We start from the raw sequence: 20,697 nt of genomic DNA, 5'->3' as shown, positions 1-20,697 counted from the left end.
ATCAGGCAATTGCAATCCTTTATATCCTCGAAAAATTAGTTAAATTTTTGAACCGGTTTAAAAAGAAATAAATTATTATTGAAAAATAATACACATCGTGGCAATTAAACCCATTCTCGAAAAATTAATAAAATTTTTAAACCGGTTTTAACTAAATCTATAAATTGGTAGTTTAATGTAAAAGCATTCCCCAGAAAATTCTACCCTTGTTTCATATGTAATTCTTTAAGATTCGGTCAATTATTTCTTAAAAAATTAAAAAAATTAAAAAAATCGGTTTCCAGAAAATCGGTAACAAAAAACTGTACACATGATGGCACTCCCCGAAAAATTCTACCCCTATTTCATACGTACAATTTTAAAAGGTCCACTAACGAATGAGTAGTTAAGCAAACATACATACACACCAATCCACAAAAATGCTATAAATTGAAAAATATCACTTTTTTATCGACTGAAGTTCAATTCCGTCGTATACAATTCTTTAAGATTTACTTAATTATTTCTTAAAAAGTTGGAAAAATTTTGTAACTGATTTCTAAAAAGACCGGTAACAAAAAATTATACACTTTATGGCACTTCCCGGGAAATTCTACCCCTATTTTAGATACAATTCTTTAAGATTCGATCAATTATTTTCCGAAAAATTAAAAAAATTTTGAATACTGGTTCCCAAAAAGATCGGTAACGAAAAACTATACACTCTATAGCACTCCCCGGAAAATTCTACCCCTATTTTATATATTTTTGGTAAAAATTCGGTCGAATAGTTTAAGAGTGTATAAAGAACAGACATACATACAGACATTCTATTTTATATATATATAGATATATAATTAATATGTCTATATATGTTTTTTTTCTTGTATCTCAGTCCTAGAGAAAAAGTTTATTCAAAGGTATATAGAAATTTGTATATTTTGTATATTCAGTCTATGTAGTATTTTGGCTTTATTCGTATATATAGAGATTCAATATAGATATATTCGGATTAGTCATGTGTATTCTGTATACACGGCATAATATTGAATCTCTATATATACGGATAAAGCTAAAATACTACACAAACTGAATAATATACAAAAGATATACAAATTTCTGTATATTTTCTGAATATTCATTTTTTCTAGAGCGGTCATCTATCCAAGCAGCAGTCGCGCCCAACGTTGCTTGATATCGATGATTGAACGGACTAGTGGCGGTCCTCTGGCTCTGACGTTTCTTCCTTATTTATACTTCTATATAAAACATCTTTGTAGTATATTGAAAAATCTTGTAATGATGTAACTTAAACATTTTTATGATTTACTTATAATTTTTTAAACCAACATATATCGTTGGCCACAATTTAAAAATCTGAAAAAATTTTCAAAAATCCTATCCTATTTTGATGTCTTATATCAGACATTAAAATTTTTAAGCCTTGAGTGGGCCGGCGCTCGTTTATATTTTTTTCGAGCTTTTTTTGAATTTTTTTGAAGAAAAGATTGAAAAAATTACAAGCATAATTCAGTTTACTGTATAGGCTGTTGTTTACACATTTTTATATATAACAGGATTTTCAAGAATTTTTTCAAATTTTTTTGAAGCAATTTTCTAAAATAAAAAAAATCGCGTCGAAAAAATCTGAAAAAAATTCTCAAAAATCCTATGTTATATATAAAAATGTTCAAGAAACAGCTTACAGTGGACCGACTTATGCTTCTAATTTTTTCAATGTTTTTCAAAAAAAGCTCGAAAAAAAATAGAAGCGAACGCCGTCCCACTCTGGGTCAAGGATTTTAAATTTTGATATCTGATATAGGATTTTTGAGAATTTTTTCAGATTTTTAAATTGTAGCCAACGGTATGTTGGTTTAAAAAAATTATGAATAAATCAAATTAAAAAAAAATCTAAAAAAAATCTGAGTGTATTTTAGAGTTGGAACAATAACAAAAAATCGCGGACTAAATCCAACAGGTCGAGGGTCAAACTAGGTCGATTTGGCATGGAATGTACCATACACAGGTTTACAGAATTTAAGATATACAGAATTTCTGTATACCTCTCTATATATTGAATATGTGTATCCTATTCTATGATCATATACAAGTCGAATATACGTACGACTCGGATCTTTGTATACTTAAGGAGATCCTATAGTGAAGGCCGAACTTCCTCGACGTCGGTAATGTCAACATTTCTAATCCTGTTTTCTATGTTATATATCTATATCTGTCCTTGTCTAACGAGAGGCATCTGTCCTTGTTCGATTGCTACGCCATCTCTCGCTACACGCAATACTGCTTATCCTATCAACCTGAATGTGCTTTTACTTAATAAAACTTTATTAGAGAAAATCTTTTTTTCTAGGCGTTGAATCTTATTGTTAGTTCTTTTACACAATATTATTGTTTTTACATGTGGTCCCTAGTCCGCCTGAGTGTCATTTTATATATATAAACTGCAGTATTTTTGTTATTGTCGTCAGATGACACCTGTATGTGCCCAAATTAGTAAAATTTTTAATTTTTTTTTGTTCCCGATATGAAATCGTGTGTCGCGGACTAGATTTTTGTGCGTACTTTAATTCTGTAAAAGAATTTTGCAATTCTGTAAAGCCAATTCAAAGATTTCTTAAAATAAAAAAATGTCGATAACTACTGCCACTATAGGATCCCAATGTCAACATTTCTAATCCTGTTTTCTCTATATCTGTCCTTCTTTAACTATAGTAATCTGTCCTTGTTCGATCGCTGCGCCATCTCTCGCTACACGCAATACTGCTTATCCTATCAATCTGCATGTGCTTTTGCACATATAAAAGTGAAAAGCATGATAACTTTTTTTCTAGACTTCTATCGTAGTTGTAATTGCACGGTATTGTTCTTCAATGTTTTCCCTAGAGGGCTAGTATCTCATTTTGTATATATATAAACTGCAGTATTTTTGGAAGCAAATATTGTTGTCAGTGACAGCTCTAAGTGCCCATATTTTTTTTTGTTTTTGAAAACCGACCCTAGCCCTCTACTTTTTTGTGCGTACTTTAATTCTGTACAAAAATTTTGCAATTCCGTAAAGCCAATTAAAAGTTTTTTGCTTTTAACTAAATGTCGGTAATTACTGCCACTATAGGATCCCCTTAAGGGATATATTGGTCGTGAATATCCAAATACACAGGCCATGGAATAGGATACTGTTTGAAATTGAAGGAAAAGAGAGAGAGATTGTGTCGGTACGGCCATCTGTGGCCTTTGAAATATGATAGGTCAGGCCGCGCGTTCTGAGAAGGCTGGTGTGAATGCGCGCAATAGGCGCCGGCCGCGTTGCGTCCCAGGCGTAGAGGCGTAGGACTACCGCGCGTGCGTAAGCATGTTGGGAGGAACGCGCAGCTTGGGCGAACGAGCATTCGTCTTCCAGACCTCGTTCAGTACACATCTGTTGTAATCTGTTCTAATAACGTATTGAATTGCGTCATTCTTTTCGCAGTGAGCTTTAGATTCGAGTCGCGGAAATATCGAGATCCGTTTCTCAATGTAAAACAAACAATATATCGGTTTATCGTGTATGCGGCGGATTCGAGAGGCGACGGTCGTCGCAGCAAAGATACTAGCCCTGTTGGAAAATTTCTGCGACGATTCCGGACACGAGGAAAGGCAGCCATATTGGGAACATTCGAGAAGGCCTTTTCAGGAGAAATACGAAAAGCTAGCTACAAACCGAGGAGATATCTGATTATGGCTTGGTCTGTAAGGCCATTTGTAATTCTCAGTACCTTTCATATGACAAGAACTTCAATTCAAAGGTAACCGTTTTCTCACATTCACGAGTACGGACGTTAGACTCTCGTCTAACGTCACACAAGGGATCCGCAAGGGATCTTTATTCCTCGAGCGGTTACGAATTTCAACTTGCCGACATATCGAGAGGGCAAGCTTAGAGGAAAACTTCCTCGCGGATCGAAGAGTTGTGCACAATTTGTCTCGAGTCACGTAATATATATGAGCTCATTTAACTTTTGTAAATATTTTCATTTCGTCAGTTGCAACCAATTCTCCTTATAAATAACCAAAATGTAAATAGTTTTTTAACTTGTGTGCGTTTAAGAAAGTGTGATAAATCAATACTTTCAGATAATTTGTAGTAAATAACATTCAAGTACCTTCGTATAAGCGTCGCTTTCACAATGAAATCCGACTATCGTGCATTGCGATAATATACATTAACTTTAGTTTGCGTTTCGATACATTCTATTGAAATATTCTTGAACAACGAGTATTCTGCGAATTGGTATTAGCGTCTGAATACCTGTCTATAATAATTTTCAAAAAAAGGTAAAAAAAGGCGCCAAGTACACGCGCAATGTATGTTGTAAATCTAAAAATCTTAAATGGTAGTAGCTTTATTTCTTCCTAACAAAATAATTCACAAAATTGCGTTACCTAAATAAGTAACCTAAATATGTTCAACCTAAATAAGTGATACGTATTTCAAAAAAAGATGTGAAATCTTTAAATTGCGCCAATTGCAAAGAGAATATATATACTTTAAAAAATAATTGTTGTGCAACTACTTTTAAAAAATAAAACAAAATTGTGTTACCTAACTCAGCCCAAGTGGTATGTATCTTTGTATTCCTGAGAGTCTTTCTATCAACCCAAGTGGTAGTAGTTTTAATTCTCTTTGATAAAATTATAATATTACAAAGAATTATTTTAATCACAAAGAATTAAAGAGGTAACATTATAAAATAAAAATATTTAATTAAAATAAAATAAATAAATTTTTCTTGTAAAAAACTTGGCGCTGCTTTTTTAAGGTCAACCCAGACAAACTTGCATAGGTGCATAAGCATATGCATAAAGAGATGGATTGGTCTATTTCCTTTTGCACATATACATATAAACCAATCAATTTCTTACGCTTATGTTTATGCGCTATGCAAATTTGTCTGGATAAGAGCCTCCGCACAAGACTCACGTATGATAGCGTAGCGTAACGTAACGTGGATTAACGCACAAGAAACGTATCGATTAGAGCATCCGCACAAAATTTTCGTATAGTAACGTAACGTAGATCAACGCACAAGAAACGTATTGACGTATAAAGCGTCATCTACAATGGCAGCAGGAGTATACAGTAAGACGTAAGCAGTAAGTTACTGACTAATGGGATTTTTACAATTCAAGAATAATCGACTGTGATTGGTCAATAGAATAGCTTACTGCTTACGTCTTATAGCCACCGCACAAGACTCTCGTATGGTTACGTAGCGTAACATAACGTGAGCCAACGCACAAGAAACGTATTGGTTACGGCCGTTACGGCGTTATACGTTTCTTGTGCGTTGATCTACGTTACGTTACCATACGAGAGCTTGTGCGGAGGCGCTAACCGATACGTTTCTTGTGCGTTGACTCACGTTACGTTACGCTACGTGACCATACGAGAGTCTTGTGCGGTGGCTCTTATTCCATACTCCTGCTGCCATTGTAGATGACGCTTAACGCCGTAACTGATACGTTTCTTGTGCGTTGACCCACGTTTCGTTACACTACGTTGCCATACGAAAGTCTTGTGCAAAGGTTCTAAACCTTAAAAAAGCAGCGCCAAGTTTTTTACAAGAAAAATTTATTTGTTTTATTTTAATTAAATATTTTTATTTTATAATGTTACCTCTTTAATTCTTTGTGATTAAAATAATTCTTTGTAATATTATAATTTTATCAAGAAGAATTAAAACTACTACCACTTGGGTTGATAGAAAGACTCTCAGGAATACAAAGATACATACCACTTGGGCTGAGTTGGGTAACACAATTTTGTTTTATTTTTTTTAAGTAGTTGCACAACAATTATTTTTTAAAGTATATATATTCTCTTTGCAATTGGCGCAATTTAAAGATTTCACATCTTTTTTTGAAATACGTATCACTTAGGTTGAATTAGGTAACGCAATTTTGTGAATTATTTTGTTAGGAAGAAATAAAGCTACTACCATTTAAGATTTTTAGATTTACAACATACATTGCGCGTGTACTTGGCGCCTTTTTTTACCTTTTTTTGAAAAAGGTAATTTTGTACTGATATCATGCATTTTGTAGTGATAAGCAAGTATCGGCAAAAAATTTCCATTTTTTATTTTTTAATTATTCACAAATTGATAATAACAACGAATTAAATTTTTATTAAATTTATATATATATATATATATACAGGGTGTTCGATATAAAAGTAACCACCCGAATATGGGGGGTAGATTGGGTCAAACTGAAAAGAAAAGTCTCGTACCATTTTGCAAAATTCGCAATAGTTAACGAGTTATTAAATAAAACGTCTGAGCGAATGAGCGCACAAAGAGCGATAGAGGCGGGCCTCGGCGGCTGGCTGGGCTGGCACGGTGCCCGGCGCGCGGCGAGCGGTGGGGGTCGAGAGACGAGCGGCGAGCGGGGCGCGGCGCGGCGCGGCGAACGTCGAGCGACAGATGTTATACACTGCGGCGAAAAAATATTAGAGCCGGCCCATACTAAACTTACGATAATTCCTTCGCGTAAACGGGATTTTGTTGTAACTTACAATAATTTACTTCGCGTAAACGAGTGAATTATCGTAAGTTACTACAGAAGTAACGCGCTCGCGTAAACGTAGTAACAGGTAGCACACGTATTGCATAGGCATTGCCGTAGCGTCTTACGCCTTAGATAATATTAATTAGTTTAGCTTGAATTATGTGTAATAGAAACATTTAATTTTAGTAAATTTAATTATTTTTTATGTCAAAGTTTACGAGGTTTAACAAGCTTTACTTTAACTTTTGTTTATGTTAGAATAACTTTAATGGTGCGTGTCCACCTGCGAGTAAAACTCTCGAGAGTAGCTCTCGAGATTGATTCTCGCAAATGGACATATTCCTGGAGAGTACCTAACGGAGAATGAATCGCAGCTCTCGGCGAGCGAACTTGTCAAGACCTACTTGCAAATCGACACGACGTTATTTAGAACATAACGTTACGCAGAACATAAAAATTTTAAAATTTTTTTATTTCTGTCACAGTAGTTATAAAGTATCGTATTCCACAATAGTTCATGATTTCCGCATTATTCAATAAGTTCCTTTGTGTCATCAAAGGAACAAACTTTTGCCATCTCGGTTTTTACTCTCAACATGTAGCTCTCAAAATACGAACAGCGTTCGAGCTTGGCGAGCTGATCTCCGAGAGTAAAATAACGTCGTGTCGATTTGCGAGTAGGTCTTGACAAGTTCGCTCGCCGAGAGCTGCGATTCATTCTCCGTTAGGTACTCTCCAGGAATATGTCCATTTGCGAGAATCAATCTCGAGAGCTACTCTCGAGAGTTTTACTCGCAGGTGGACACGCACCATTAAAGTTATTCTAACATAAACAAAAGTTAAAGTAAAGCTTGTTAAACCTCGTAAACTTTGACATAAAAAATAATTAAATTTACTAAAATTAAATGTTTCTATTACACATAATTCAAGCTAAACTAATTAATATTATCTAAGGCGTAAGACGCTACGGCAATGCCTATGCAATACGTGTGCTACCTGTTACTACGTTTACGCGAGCGCGTTACTTCTGTAGTAACTTACGATAATTCACTCGTTTACGCGAAGTAAATTATTGTAAGTTACAACAAAATCCCGTTTACGCGAAGGAATTATCGTAAGTTTAGTATGGGCCGGCTCTAATATTTTTTCGCCGCAGTGTATAACATCTGTCGCTCGACGTTCGCCGCGCCGCGCCGCGCCCCGCTCGCCGCTCGTCTCTCGACCCCCACCGCTCGCCGCGCGCCGGGCACCGTGCCAGCCCAGCCAGCCGCCGAGGCCCGCCTCTATCGCTCTTTGTGCGCTCATTCGCTCAGACGTTTTATTTAATAACTCGTTAACTATTGCGAATTTTGCAAAATGGTACGAGACTTTTCTTTTCAGTTTGACCCAATCTACCCCCCATATTCGGGTGGTTACTTTTATATCGAACACCCTGTATATATATATAAAACCTCTTATTTTTTACAAATATACATATATGTGTATTTATATTCGTATTATATAGAGAATCGCTATAACATTAAATGTAATAATAGTTATAATATAGAACTATTGTCTTCTATTTTTGAAATTTATTAAATATGTATTTATGATTAAATACGTATTTATTATATTTAATGTTATTCTTGTGAATTCTCTATGTTAGGTAGATAAATACACATATATATCGTATATATACATATATATATATCTTTGTCAAATGGTCGGTTCCGGGACATCCTATTTTTTTAATATTTCTCAATGCGCCCTAACACCCTGGTTCTATTCTACAAAGGAAAATTAAATCAACTAATTACTTATTGAGATATTGGAAAAATATGTTTTCCAGGACACTTTCGTAATGGTATATTCCAGGACAGTAATGTTACAGTAATGTTTCCAGGACTGGCTTGGAAAAAATATATACTTTATGATAGATTCCAAGACATGTTATATATACTTTATGGTAGATTCCAAGACATGCACCATTTTATGGTGCGTTAGTTTCCAAGACACGAACAATTTTTGGCCATAACGTAAAATTACTGACTTGCGGGATAATGTTTACAAAATACCGTACCTTATGTTTCCATACCACGTTCCTAAGTGTCAAGAAGTATCTTAAACTCGCCCGTAAACTCACATTCTCTTACCACGTTCTCAGACGTTAAATGTATATTAAACGCGCTGAATATATACGTAAATAAGCAAAAAACTGACATGTAATAAATTATGGCCTAAAGTTAGTTTCCAGGACATAAAAATTTTTCATAAATAATGTGAAATTATTCACATGCGGGTTGACGTGTGTGAAATACCGTAAACTCACATTCTTTTACCACGTTCTCAGACGTTAAAATGTATATTAAACGCGCTGAATATACGTAAATAAGCAAAAACTGACATGTAATAAATTATGGCCTAACGTTAGTTTCCAGGACATAAAAATTTTTCATAAATAATGTGAAATTATTCACTTGCGGGTCAACGTCTGCGGAATCGGGTTGACGTGTGTGGAATACCGTAAACTCACATTTTCTTACCACGTTCTCAGACGTTAAAATGTATATTAAACGCGCTGAATATACGTAAATAAGCAAAAACTGACATGTAATAAATTATGGCCTAACGTTAGTTTCCAGGACATAAAAATTTTTCATAAATAATGTGAAATTATTCTCTTGCGGGTCAACGTCTGCGGAATCGGGTTGACGTGTGTGGAATACCGTAAACTCACATTCTTTTACCACGTTCTCAGACGTTAAAATGTATATTAAACGCGCTGAATATATACGTAAATAAGCAAAAACTGACATGTAATAAATTATGGCCTAACGTTAGTTTCCAGGACATAAAATTTTCATAAATAATGTGAAATTATTCACTTGCGGGTCCACGTCGGCGGAATCGGGTTGACGTGTGTGGAATACCGTAAACTCACATTCTCTTATCACGTTCTCAAAACGTTAAAATGTATATTAAACGCGCTGAATATACGTAAATAAGCAAAAACTGACATGTAATAAATTATGGCCTAAAGTTAGTTTCCAGGACATAAAAATTTTCATAAATAATGTGAAATTATTCTCTTGCGGGTCAACGTCTGCGGAATCGGGTTGACGTGTGTGGAATACCGTAAACTCACATTCTCTTACCACGTTCTCAGACGTTAAAATGTATATTAAACGCGCTGAATATACGTAAATAAGCAAAAACTGACATGTAATAAATTATGGCCTAAAGTTAGTTTCCAGGACATAAAAATTTTCATAAATAATGTGAAATTATTCTCTTGCGGGTCAACGTCTGCGGAATCGGGTTGACGTGTGTGAAATAACGTAAACTCACATTCTCTTACCACGTTCTCAAACGTTAAAATGCATATTAAACGCGCTGAATATACGTAAATAAGCAAAAAACTGACATGTAATAAAATATGGCCTAACGTTAGTTTCCAGGACATAAAAATTTTTCATAAATAATGTGAAATTATTCACTTGCGGGTCAACGTCGGCGGAATCGGGTTGACGTGTGTGGAATACCGTAAACTCACATTCTCTTACCACGTTCTCAAAACGTTAAAATGTATATTAAACGCGCTGAATATACGTAAATAAGCAAAAACTGACATGTAATAAATTATGGCCTAACGTTAGTTTCCAGGACATAAAAATTTTTCATAAATAATGTGAAATTATTCACTTGCGGGTCAACGTCTGCGGAATCGGGTTGACGTGTGTGGAATACCGTAAACTCACATTCTCTTACCACGTTCTCAGACGTTAAAATGTATATTAAACGCGCTGAATATACGTAAATAAGCAAAAACTGACATGTAATAAATTATGGCCTAACGTTAGTTTCTAGGACATAAAAATTTTTCATAAATAATGTGAAATTATTCTCTTGCGGGTCAACGTCTGCGGAATCGGGTTGACGTGTGTGGAATACCGTAAACTCACATTCTCTTACCACGTTCTCAAACGTTAAAAAGCATATTAAACGCGCTGAATATACGTAAATAAGCAAAAACTGACATGTAATAAATTATGGCCTAACGTTAGTTTCCAGGACATAAAAATTTTTCATAAATCATGTAAAATTATTGATTTGCGGGATAATGCTTGCGAAATAACTTAAACTTATGTTTCCATATCGCGTTTTCATATGTTAAGAAGTACTTTAAATCCCTTGAATGTACGGAAATTATCAAAAATTGATATGTACAGTTCTATGACATAACCTCAAATTTCGGGGTACAAGCACATTTTTGTAAATGCGAAATTATTCACTTGCGGGTTGACGTGTGTGGAATACCGTAAACTCACATTCTTTTGCCACGTTCTTAGACGCGCTGTATATACGTAAATAAGCAAAAACAGACATGTAATAAATTATGGCCTAACGTTAGTTTCCAGGACATAAACATTTTTCATAAATAATGTGAAATTATTCACTTGCGGGTTAACGTCTGCGGAATCGGATTGACGTGTGTGGAATACCGTAAACTCACATTCTCTTACCACGTTCTCAAACGTTAAAATGCATATTAAACGCGCTGAATATACGTAAATAAGCAAAAACTGACATGTAATAAATTATGGCCTAACGTTAGTTTCCAGGACATAAAAATTTTTCATAAATAATGTGAAATTATTCTCTTGCGGGTCAACGTCTGCGGAATCGGGTTGACGTGTGTGGAATACCGTAAACTCACATTCTCTTACCACGTTCTCAAACGTTAAAATGCATATTAAACGCGCTGAATATACGTAAATAAGCAAAAACTGACATGTAATAAATTATGGCCTAACGTTAGTTTCCAGGACATAAAATTTTTCATAAATCATGTAAAATTATTGATTTGCGGGATAATGCTTGCGAAATAACTTAAACTTATGTTTCCATATCGCATTTTCAAATGTTAAGAAGTACTTTAAATCCCTTGAATGTACGGAAGTTATCAAAAATTGATATGTACAGTTCTATGACATAACCTCAAATTTCGGGGTACAAGCACATTTTTGTAAATGCGAAATTATTCACTTGCGGGTTGACGTGTGTGGAATACCGTAAACTCACATTCTTTTACCACGTTCTCAGACGTTAAAATGTATATTAACGCGCTGAATATACGTAAATAAGCAAAAACTGACATGTAATAAATTATGGCCTAACGTTAGTTTCCAGGACATAAAAATTTTTCATAAATAATGTGAAATTATTCACTTGCGGGTCAACGTCTGCGGAATCGGTTGACGTGTGTGGAATACCGTAAACTCACATTCTCTTACCACGTTCTCAAACGTTAAAATGCATATTAAACGCGCTGAATATACGTAAATAAGCAAAAACTGACTTGTAATTAATTATGGCCTAACGTTAGTTTCCAGGACATAAAAATTTTTCATAAATCATGTAAAATTATTGATTTGCGGGATAATGCTTGCGAAATAACTTAAACTTATGTTTCCATATCGCGTTTTCAAATGTTAAGAAGTACTTTAAACCCCTTGAATGTACGGAAGTTATCAAAAATTGATATGTACAGTTCTATGACATAACCTCAAATTTCGGGGTACAAGCACATTTTTGTAAATGCAAAATTCACTTGCGGGTTGACGTGTGTGGAATACCGTAAACTCACATTCTTTTACCACGTTCTCAAACGTTAAAATGTATATTAAACGCGCTGAATATACGTAAATAAGCAAAAACTGACATGTGATAAATTATGGCCTAACGTTAGTTTCCAGGACATAAAAAATTTTTTATAAATAATGTGAAATTATTCACTTGCGAGTTAACTTCTGCGGAATCGGATTGACGTGTGTAGAATACCGTAAACTCACATTCTCTTACCACGTTCTCAAACGTTAAAATGTATATTAAACACGCTGAATATACATAAATAAGTAAAAACTGACATGTAATAAATTATGTCCTAACGTTAGTTTCCAGGACAATCTTTTGTACATAATTCGTATATGTATACATTTTTTCCAAGACTGTCCTGGAAAATATCATTAGACATATTATGTTTCCAGGTCAGACCTGGAATCCACCAAATGTCTCGGAAAATGCTATTAGGTAGTAGGAGATGTCCCGGTACCGACCATTTGACAAATATATAATATTAACATATTTTTTAAATCATGTTTATCTGCAATAATTAAATTATTTATATTAAATCAATTATTTTTAAAATAAAAAATTTACCTGACAATGTGATTATTCCTTATCCACTAATTATTAATTTTCAAATAAGTAATAATTCATGTATTAAAAACACATGAAGAATATAAAACGATGCGAAACTGGAAACTACTGGAACAGATTCGGGTCTGGACTAGTTATTTATTGGTTCGGATTTCTTGATTGCTTGAACAGATCGACTGAGAAAAAGTTTATTATAATGGACCATTTTCCCGAAAATATTACATACATGGATCCAACTTTTATCAAATCTATGAATAATACGTGATTATAATCGATATAATTGTATATATTTATTTTTGTACAGTTATCTTCAAGAAATGACAAGAGATGATACATTTAATATTTGTAAATAGATTTCTGTTAGAGGATCTGATCATGGATTAATATTTTAATACTGTTTCTGATTGTTATCGGAATGAATTAAAGTATGGTTTTGTATTTTCATATTGTAATTATTATATTCAAGTCATTAAACTATTCATGTATTTTTATTTTCCCTCCAAATGTTTGCAAAAACTTAACTATTTAGTAGAGCTACATAATCGAGTAAATGAATTAAATATTATCACATAACTGAATGAATTAAAATCACAGTCCTTAAAAATACAATGTAGCTACAATATATATATATATATATATATATATATATATATATATATATATATATATATAATCAGCTGTTTTATAATAAATCAATTGTACGATGAAACAAAGTTATTTATCTGGTTATAATATTTACAGTCCTTGAATCTGAATCCTTTAAACAAAATTGGACAATTCGTTGAATCTAAGATCAGATTTTAGCTTTAATTCTTCCTATTTTTATCCGACACTGTATACTTGTAGTAACTTTTCGTTGGATCAAAAGGTTCCCATCTACTCGCTGGAAAAATGTGTTTGTTCCTCTCGTACCATGATCTAATGAGAAAAATAAAAAAATAACATAAAAAAGAATTATGCAAAATATTCTTTTAATAATAAATACCTAAGTAAAACTTTTCCGACATGTGATTCCTCGGTTTCGACAGAAGCATCGTGCATAATACGAATATCATCGTGAACGTCAAATGTGAACAGAGGCTCGCTCTTTCCTCGTGCCTAATCGCAATATTACATACATTAAAATAACATATGCCAACATTGTGATATTGCTTCATAAGTTTTATCATTTAGTATATTTACCTTAGTTACAATAAAATCAGTTACAGTTGCAGTAAAACGTATAATGGTGCGATAATATAAGATTCTCCTTGACATACATTAACTGATCTGCCATTACTATTTTAAGCTCGCTGAATTCGGGCCTCAGAACTTCTAAACATCTCTGAAGAACCTAATAGATAGAATTACCTGTATGTGAAAATTTAATTTATGCAGCAGAACATTATATATCATGCCAATGTTACTCCAAAAGTGACACTGGAGTATTTTAATAACTTAAACGTTCTCTAAACCACTGAGACATCTTTCTTTCACCTTTCTTCATTATAACACTCCGACGATGGTCAGATCCATCCCAATAACTGAATGTGATCTCAATTTCTTCTTCCTTCAACGCGTTCTGCTTTCTAGCCCATTCTTGTCTCAATTCTTTTCTAAGTTTATTTTCCTCCTCGTCCCTTTCCCTACTGGCAAAAAACATGTATCTACATCTGGATTTTTCTAAATCTTCTTAATCGCAGGGCCATCAGATTGCACATTTTCTGACTGCGGGGATTTTTCGGCATTGTCTTCGTCAGAAGACATCTCAGCTTCATCTTCGTCTTCGTCCAGATTAAAAGACAAAGCTTGAATCTGTCTCTTCTGTTTGTTCTTTTCTGTCTGCTTCGCCGCTAGTGCTCTTTCCCTTTCCTGCTCTTTTTCACGTTCCTTCTATCAAAGCATAAAATACACGTACAAAAATACAAATTATGAGATAATCAGGATCATAAGAAGATTGTAAGAAATTACTTGTGGGTATCAGGATTCGTGAATGTTCGCTCAATTTAACGGCGGATTTTCTCTTGCACTCCGCGTGACCGACGGTACATGCACATTTCGTGGCATCTAGCCTTAGCATCTTTGTGATATCGTCATCATGCATTAGGATTTTCTTCGTATCCTATCTTCTGAAGAAGCCCATCAAAAATTCTTGATATGTATGACTAGATGACATTCAGAGCACTAGGCAGAAATCACACACACACACACACATATATATATATATATATATTATAAAATTCTTTTTTTACGTTAAAATTTTTATTTTTCATGTAGTGCTTTTTCACTTAATGTTTTAATTTTAAGTTCTTTAGACAACTCTAAAAATTTTGTTGATATCACTACGATAATATTATTCATGTTACTACAACATACTTTTTGCATACACAATATATTTTTCGTTAATGCCACTATTTTTTTATAGTTTATATAACTTATTTATTGTTGTTATTACAACTATATTATACATGGTTGAGGCGCTATTTATCCACAATTTCTTTGCTTTAACCACAAATTTCTATAATTGCTGATACAAATTTTTTCTCTGAGTGTAACAAGAGCGTGAAACAGGCCGCTTTTTGGGCTTGTTTTACGATTTCATTTCTCCACTAGTTGAGAAATGGCTCCATGTTTCAACGCTTTACGTCATCATTGCGAAATGGATCGTTTTGCTCACTCAAAACAAGCGCGAAAAGCGGCCCATTTCACGCTCGCGTTAGGAAAAAGTAATTTTTGTTGAATAGTATAAAAAATTGAACGAATGGTTACAATGAATGATTAGAAACTTTAAGGCTATTAGAGGAAACACATTTATCTGTAAGTTAATGCAATGAGAAAGATTTTAATAAACTCAAAAGCAACTCGAAACAAGGGTTAGCTCGAATCTGATTAAAGTACCTACTTTAAATTCTAGCCGTTTTTTGCGTTAAATATTTTTTTATTTTAATAACATTTTTTTATTTCGTGTTATAATTTATTTTCTTTGATAGAGTTTTTCACTCTAGTAGAATATATTTGGTTGTTTACACACGGAAAAAGAAATCTGATTGCATAAATTGGAAATTTGATAGATTCAACCAGAAAGATATGAGTCACATACTTATAAATTAAGTCTGTCAAATATTCGGATATAGTTGTGAAAAGGTCTACCCTCTGATTTTCATAAAATTCGGTGAAATAATCCCAAATACTGTCAAATAAGTATATCTAAAAAATTTTTTTGGCGCTAATATTCTAGCTACAAATATCGAGATAACTAACAGAAATTCAATAATAAGGAATTCTGTTTGATATGACCAGAATGCATTTTTATATACGTCTATACAACTAAAACATTTTTCTCAGTGCATCTTCAAAAATTTCTTATGAAAACATTCATGAATATCACATTTTTCTTTTGGTTCGCTAATCAGATACGCAATTTCAGAATTCCTAATTTTATCCTTAAATTAGCGACATCAAAAATTCTTACAATTAGATTTTTGAATTTTGCGTATGAGAAAGGAAATATTTCTTTTTTATAATTAGATATGTCATAATGTCTCTTCTAAGCAACATTGATAATAACAAAATTTCGAATTTAGTACCCGGATTCCAAGGCGTCGGTTGGGCACAGATGTATTCAATGATCGCTGTTGGTACTTATTATTGCTCGTTGATGTCACTTACCTTATTCTACCTGGTCAAAAGCTTCGCGTCGCAGCTTCCGTGGTCCAAATGTTTAGCAGAATGGGGAGATAGTTGCGTAGATTCGGCGAACAACATCACCGTGCGCAACGGCACCGTCATAGTCATAAGGAGTTCCGCAGAACTCTATTTTACGAAAGTACGTATGGATGTATAAAATACAATTTATACGCCTACAAAATAGAATAGCAAAATAGAAGATATTTTTATCGAGACAGTTTACATCGCAATAAATGTATAAATTCCTGTAATCCATTATTATTGATACTTTGATTGCCAAACTAATTTCGGACAAGAGCTTTAAAAAATCCAAAGTCGAGAGGTGTGCGATATACAGTAGTAGACTATAATGGCGTTTTCGATTTGCTACTCGACCCGACTCGGGTCGCATCAATGGACGTGGAATACATACACAGATATGTATGTATTTCACGTCAATGATGCTAGAGTCCTGTATACATGATGCGACCCGAGTCGGGTCGAGTCGCAAATCGAAAACGCCATAAGTTTGAACATACCGGAAGTAAATGCATGTCGACATTAATCAACAAAATAAATAATTATAATATTGCTTTAAACATGCTTCCAAGTTGTGTCAAAGATATGTGGAAACACAGAAGAAATTCTGAAATTTTCGCAACGTAGCCTCCTTAATCACCAGATTTGAGTCGTATTGAATTATGGGTGAGATCTCTGGCTTTCTTGAACTATGAAGCTATGAGCATCTTTTAACGGATCAGAATGCCAAATGGGCCATTTTTGGTAAGCATCAGAACTGGCGCTGTGGGATGAACCAAACGTAGAGTTAAGGCGCCCAACTCGACGCTCATGGGACACCATGAAAGGCTTATAGGATAAACTGAATCGACGCATAAGAGAAATTAATTCCGAAAATAAAAAACAGTATTTCGAGGCACTACAATAAACGACTTGAAACTTCTTAACAGAATGCCAGAAATTTGCTCACAATCAGCTGTGGAGGCTACATAGACGAAAATAAGTTTTAGCTCTATAGGCCAAAGTGGACTGTAGAAAGCAAAAGTTATGTGATACTTCTTTGTTTCTTTTATTCCCCGATGAAAAAATGTCTCAAAATTTTTCATATTATATATTAATCAAAATTTCTATAAAAATTAGACTTTCTCAAAATGATCAGAATTTTTCATATTTTTTTTACGAATTGAAACGTTTTTCAGAAAAACAGACAAAATAATAACAAAATATTTCAGATTTTTAGGGCCAACACATCTTTGTAAAAATCTGAGTAAATATGAGAAAATCTGTATAATTATCAATCAAAAATTTTCATACAAATACTGAAACATTTCAAAAATTCTCATCTGAAAGCATCTGAGAAATTTTATATATTTTTTAAGAATTTTATATATTTTTTCATATAAGTCTCAATTCTTACAAAATTTCTGAGAAAATATAAGAAATTTTGTCACCAAATATAAATATCAAAGTATATTTTGTATTTCAATAAATAACGTATTTGTCAAAAAAACAATATCATAATTACATATTTTATCAATTAACCTCGATTTTTTACATTTACTCTCGGCATGTCCAAACTTAATTGGTACATAAGTTATGCAGAGTCGGACACATCGTCGATTGCTATATGGTAGATTTATCTCTTTCGCCGTAATAAGCGCACATTACATTAATACCATTTGTAGAATATTATATAAATGATATTTTTTAATTGTTTTCAATTACAATATTCTTATAAATATTTAATAAAATCCCTTCTGATCGAGTAAATAAAATCTATTTATGAATGACGGGGCCTTTGCGGAAACTCTCTGTCATCCATATAAATGTGGATGACGAGGCAGTCAAAGTGTTAAATTATAATCTACGTACACACACATTGCGTATGGTACTTTCTGAGTTGACCTAATTTTATGCCGTGATCATAACGATCTTTGTGTCTATTTGAATTTTTATTCGTGCAGAAAAACAGTGCTGAAGGAGAAAGAGAACATTGAAGATGGTCTGGGCCTTCCAGACTGGAAACTGACGTTGTGTCTCTTAGTCGCCTGGAGCAGCATCTGCGGAATATTAACGCGTGGCGTAAAGACCTCCGGAAAGGCGGCTTACTTCCTCGCCATATTTCCGTATATCGTGATGATCTTCCTACTGATTAGGGCGGTAACCTTGGAAGGTGCCGTGAACGGAATCATTTTCTTCATTAAGCCCAATTGGGAAAAACTGTTTAAGGCGGACGTCTGGTATGCCGCTATCACACAGTGCTTCTTTTCACTGTCGGTTTGCTTCGGTGGTGTAGTCATGTATTCGTTTACAATGACTTCAACCACAATATTTACAGGTTATTTTTTATACGAAAAAATAGCGTTATTATTAAATTGCTGTCGCGTAACATAAGAATTGGTACGATTACGATAACTTTGGTTCCTTGATTTGACGATGCGGTTTCTGGTGTAGTATTTTTTACGCTGAAAAATTATATAGGTCTTATATATAGATAACTGCTCTAGTTTTCGAGATATACAGTGTTAAAGTTAAAAATAAATAATATAAATTTTTAAATAGTACTTTAATTGTGTGTTTAGACAAGTATATATATGTATGTATGTATGTAGTGGTTTATTTCTTGTCCCCGCAGGGTTTGAAAGGCGTTTTTCAAGGAACGGTCCCAAACCTTTACAAAAACAACATCTCGCTTATCCGCATACATAAAATTTTACACATCCTCTTATCCTAACTTAATCTAACTTAAATCTACTTAACCTAGTAGTGTGGTTGTGAGCTTCTCTGCCTCTGCATCCGCCCACACCCACACCCGCCGCGCACACACACACCCTCTCCGCAAAAGGGACTTCCGTTTCCTCTTGCCTCCAAATTTCCATTTGCACAATTTCTAACCCCCCCCCCTCTCTTCGGCATTCTCTCTCATTCTCCCCTCAATCATACCTCCTATATATATATGTATAAGCGGGAGAGAGCAGGCTATTGTCCCTCCCACGCAGACAGGATTGGGTGAGGGTGGATCTTGGTCTGCGTAGAAAACCCGAATCGTACAATGATAGACCTCGGTTCAGGTAGGGTAAACCTCGGAAAATTTTTTTGATCGGAAGATTTTGTTACTATTTTTCTCGTGTTGTCTGCCAAAAGTGCCTCCGAAAATCACTAACATTTCGAGCGGCCAAAGTTATCGTAATCGTCTCTAAAAATTGAAATATATGAGTCGTCAGGAATCCGAACGGGAAGGTTTAGGATAGTTAAAGTCTTGAGCGTTAAGATTAAAAAATTATCGATTTTATGAGAAATTTTTCTTCATATATGGTATCACATAAAGATTTGATTAAGGGATTATAGAACTTCAGAAACAAAAAAAAATTAAAAAACTTTTTTCTTATTTTCCATTAGTTTAAAGCTATAAAAATAGAGCCAGTATTGGTTAATAGTTGTAAGTATTATTATATTAAAAATTGCACAATTTACGTTCCAAGCCTTCAAACGCGCTTGTCACAAAATTTTATTTTTGAAAAGGATAAGTAGCCACGAGATAACTTAACACAGTTTATCCGATCAATATAAAAGATTTAAAAAGTAACACTTTTAATAGTTTTAATAATGTTCCGCATTGGATCACGCAGGCTTTTTTCTACATTTATATTTTTTCTTAACCCTTAAGGTGTATACGTTTTTATGATAGTGCATAATGTGGGTCTGTCACGTTCAACGCTATTTTCCCCTATCTTAAAGTATTAAAAAAAAATCTTAAAAAATTCATGAAACATCTGTCTACATTGCAGTTGACGATTTTATAGTCATTTTGATAAACATCGTTTATTTAATATCTTCTGACAGGCTTGCAGTTTTACAGTTTCGAGATATCACTTTGGCTCGGACGCCAGTAGACCCACGTATGCACCTTAAGGGTTAAGTTAAAACAAGAAACAAATAAAATTTTTTAAGAAAACTTTATTTCCTATATTAAGATATATTTAATTTCGTGAATAATAAAATAAATTGTTTTAAAGTTTTCTCTTCTGAATGACAAATGTAAAGTAAAGAAATGTTCGCTTTTTTTTATCTCAGATAATTTATCGAAGCTAAATCCTTGATCACCGTATGCAGACGCGAACAAACTGCAATAATATTACATTGTTCAACATTGTTCAACAAAAAATTAATTGTTTTCAAGCACAAGAACGAGAATAATTGTTTTTTTTATAGCTTTTTGGACGCTGATGAATACGATTCTGTTTGCCAAACTTTTCCAACATGTCACATATCGTAATTATAATATGC

General features: G+C 33.8%; 1 protein-coding gene and 1 pseudogene across 3 annotated transcripts in view; one reads left to right on the top strand and one right to left on the bottom strand.

Moving 5' to 3' along the window:
* The window catches only part of Ttll5 (Tubulin tyrosine ligase-like 5), a 228,495-nt gene that overhangs the window by 15,769 nt on the left and 192,029 nt on the right, over positions 1-20,697 (bottom strand). The window contains exon 16 of one of the 3 annotated variants that reach the window (XM_071793415.1): positions 16,409-16,539. The exons of the other annotated variants lie outside the window; for them this stretch is intronic. Coding sequence (XP_071649516.1) covers positions 16,518-16,539 — 22 coding nt within the window. The 3' untranslated portion in view covers positions 16,409-16,517. Of the gene's footprint in view, positions 1-16,408; positions 16,540-20,697 lie in introns of those variants that run through there. 3 annotated transcript variants of the gene reach the window in all.
* LOC139821972 (sodium-dependent nutrient amino acid transporter 1-like) overlaps positions 14,987-20,697 on the top strand; it is a 53,407-nt pseudogene continuing 47,696 nt past the window's right edge.

Source organism: Temnothorax longispinosus, chromosome 11, assembly GCF_030848805.1.
Source record: "Temnothorax longispinosus isolate EJ_2023e chromosome 11, Tlon_JGU_v1, whole genome shotgun sequence".
Taxonomy (NCBI): Eukaryota; Metazoa; Arthropoda; class Insecta; order Hymenoptera; family Formicidae; genus Temnothorax; species Temnothorax longispinosus.
This window is presented reverse-complemented; position numbering and strand designations above follow the sequence as displayed.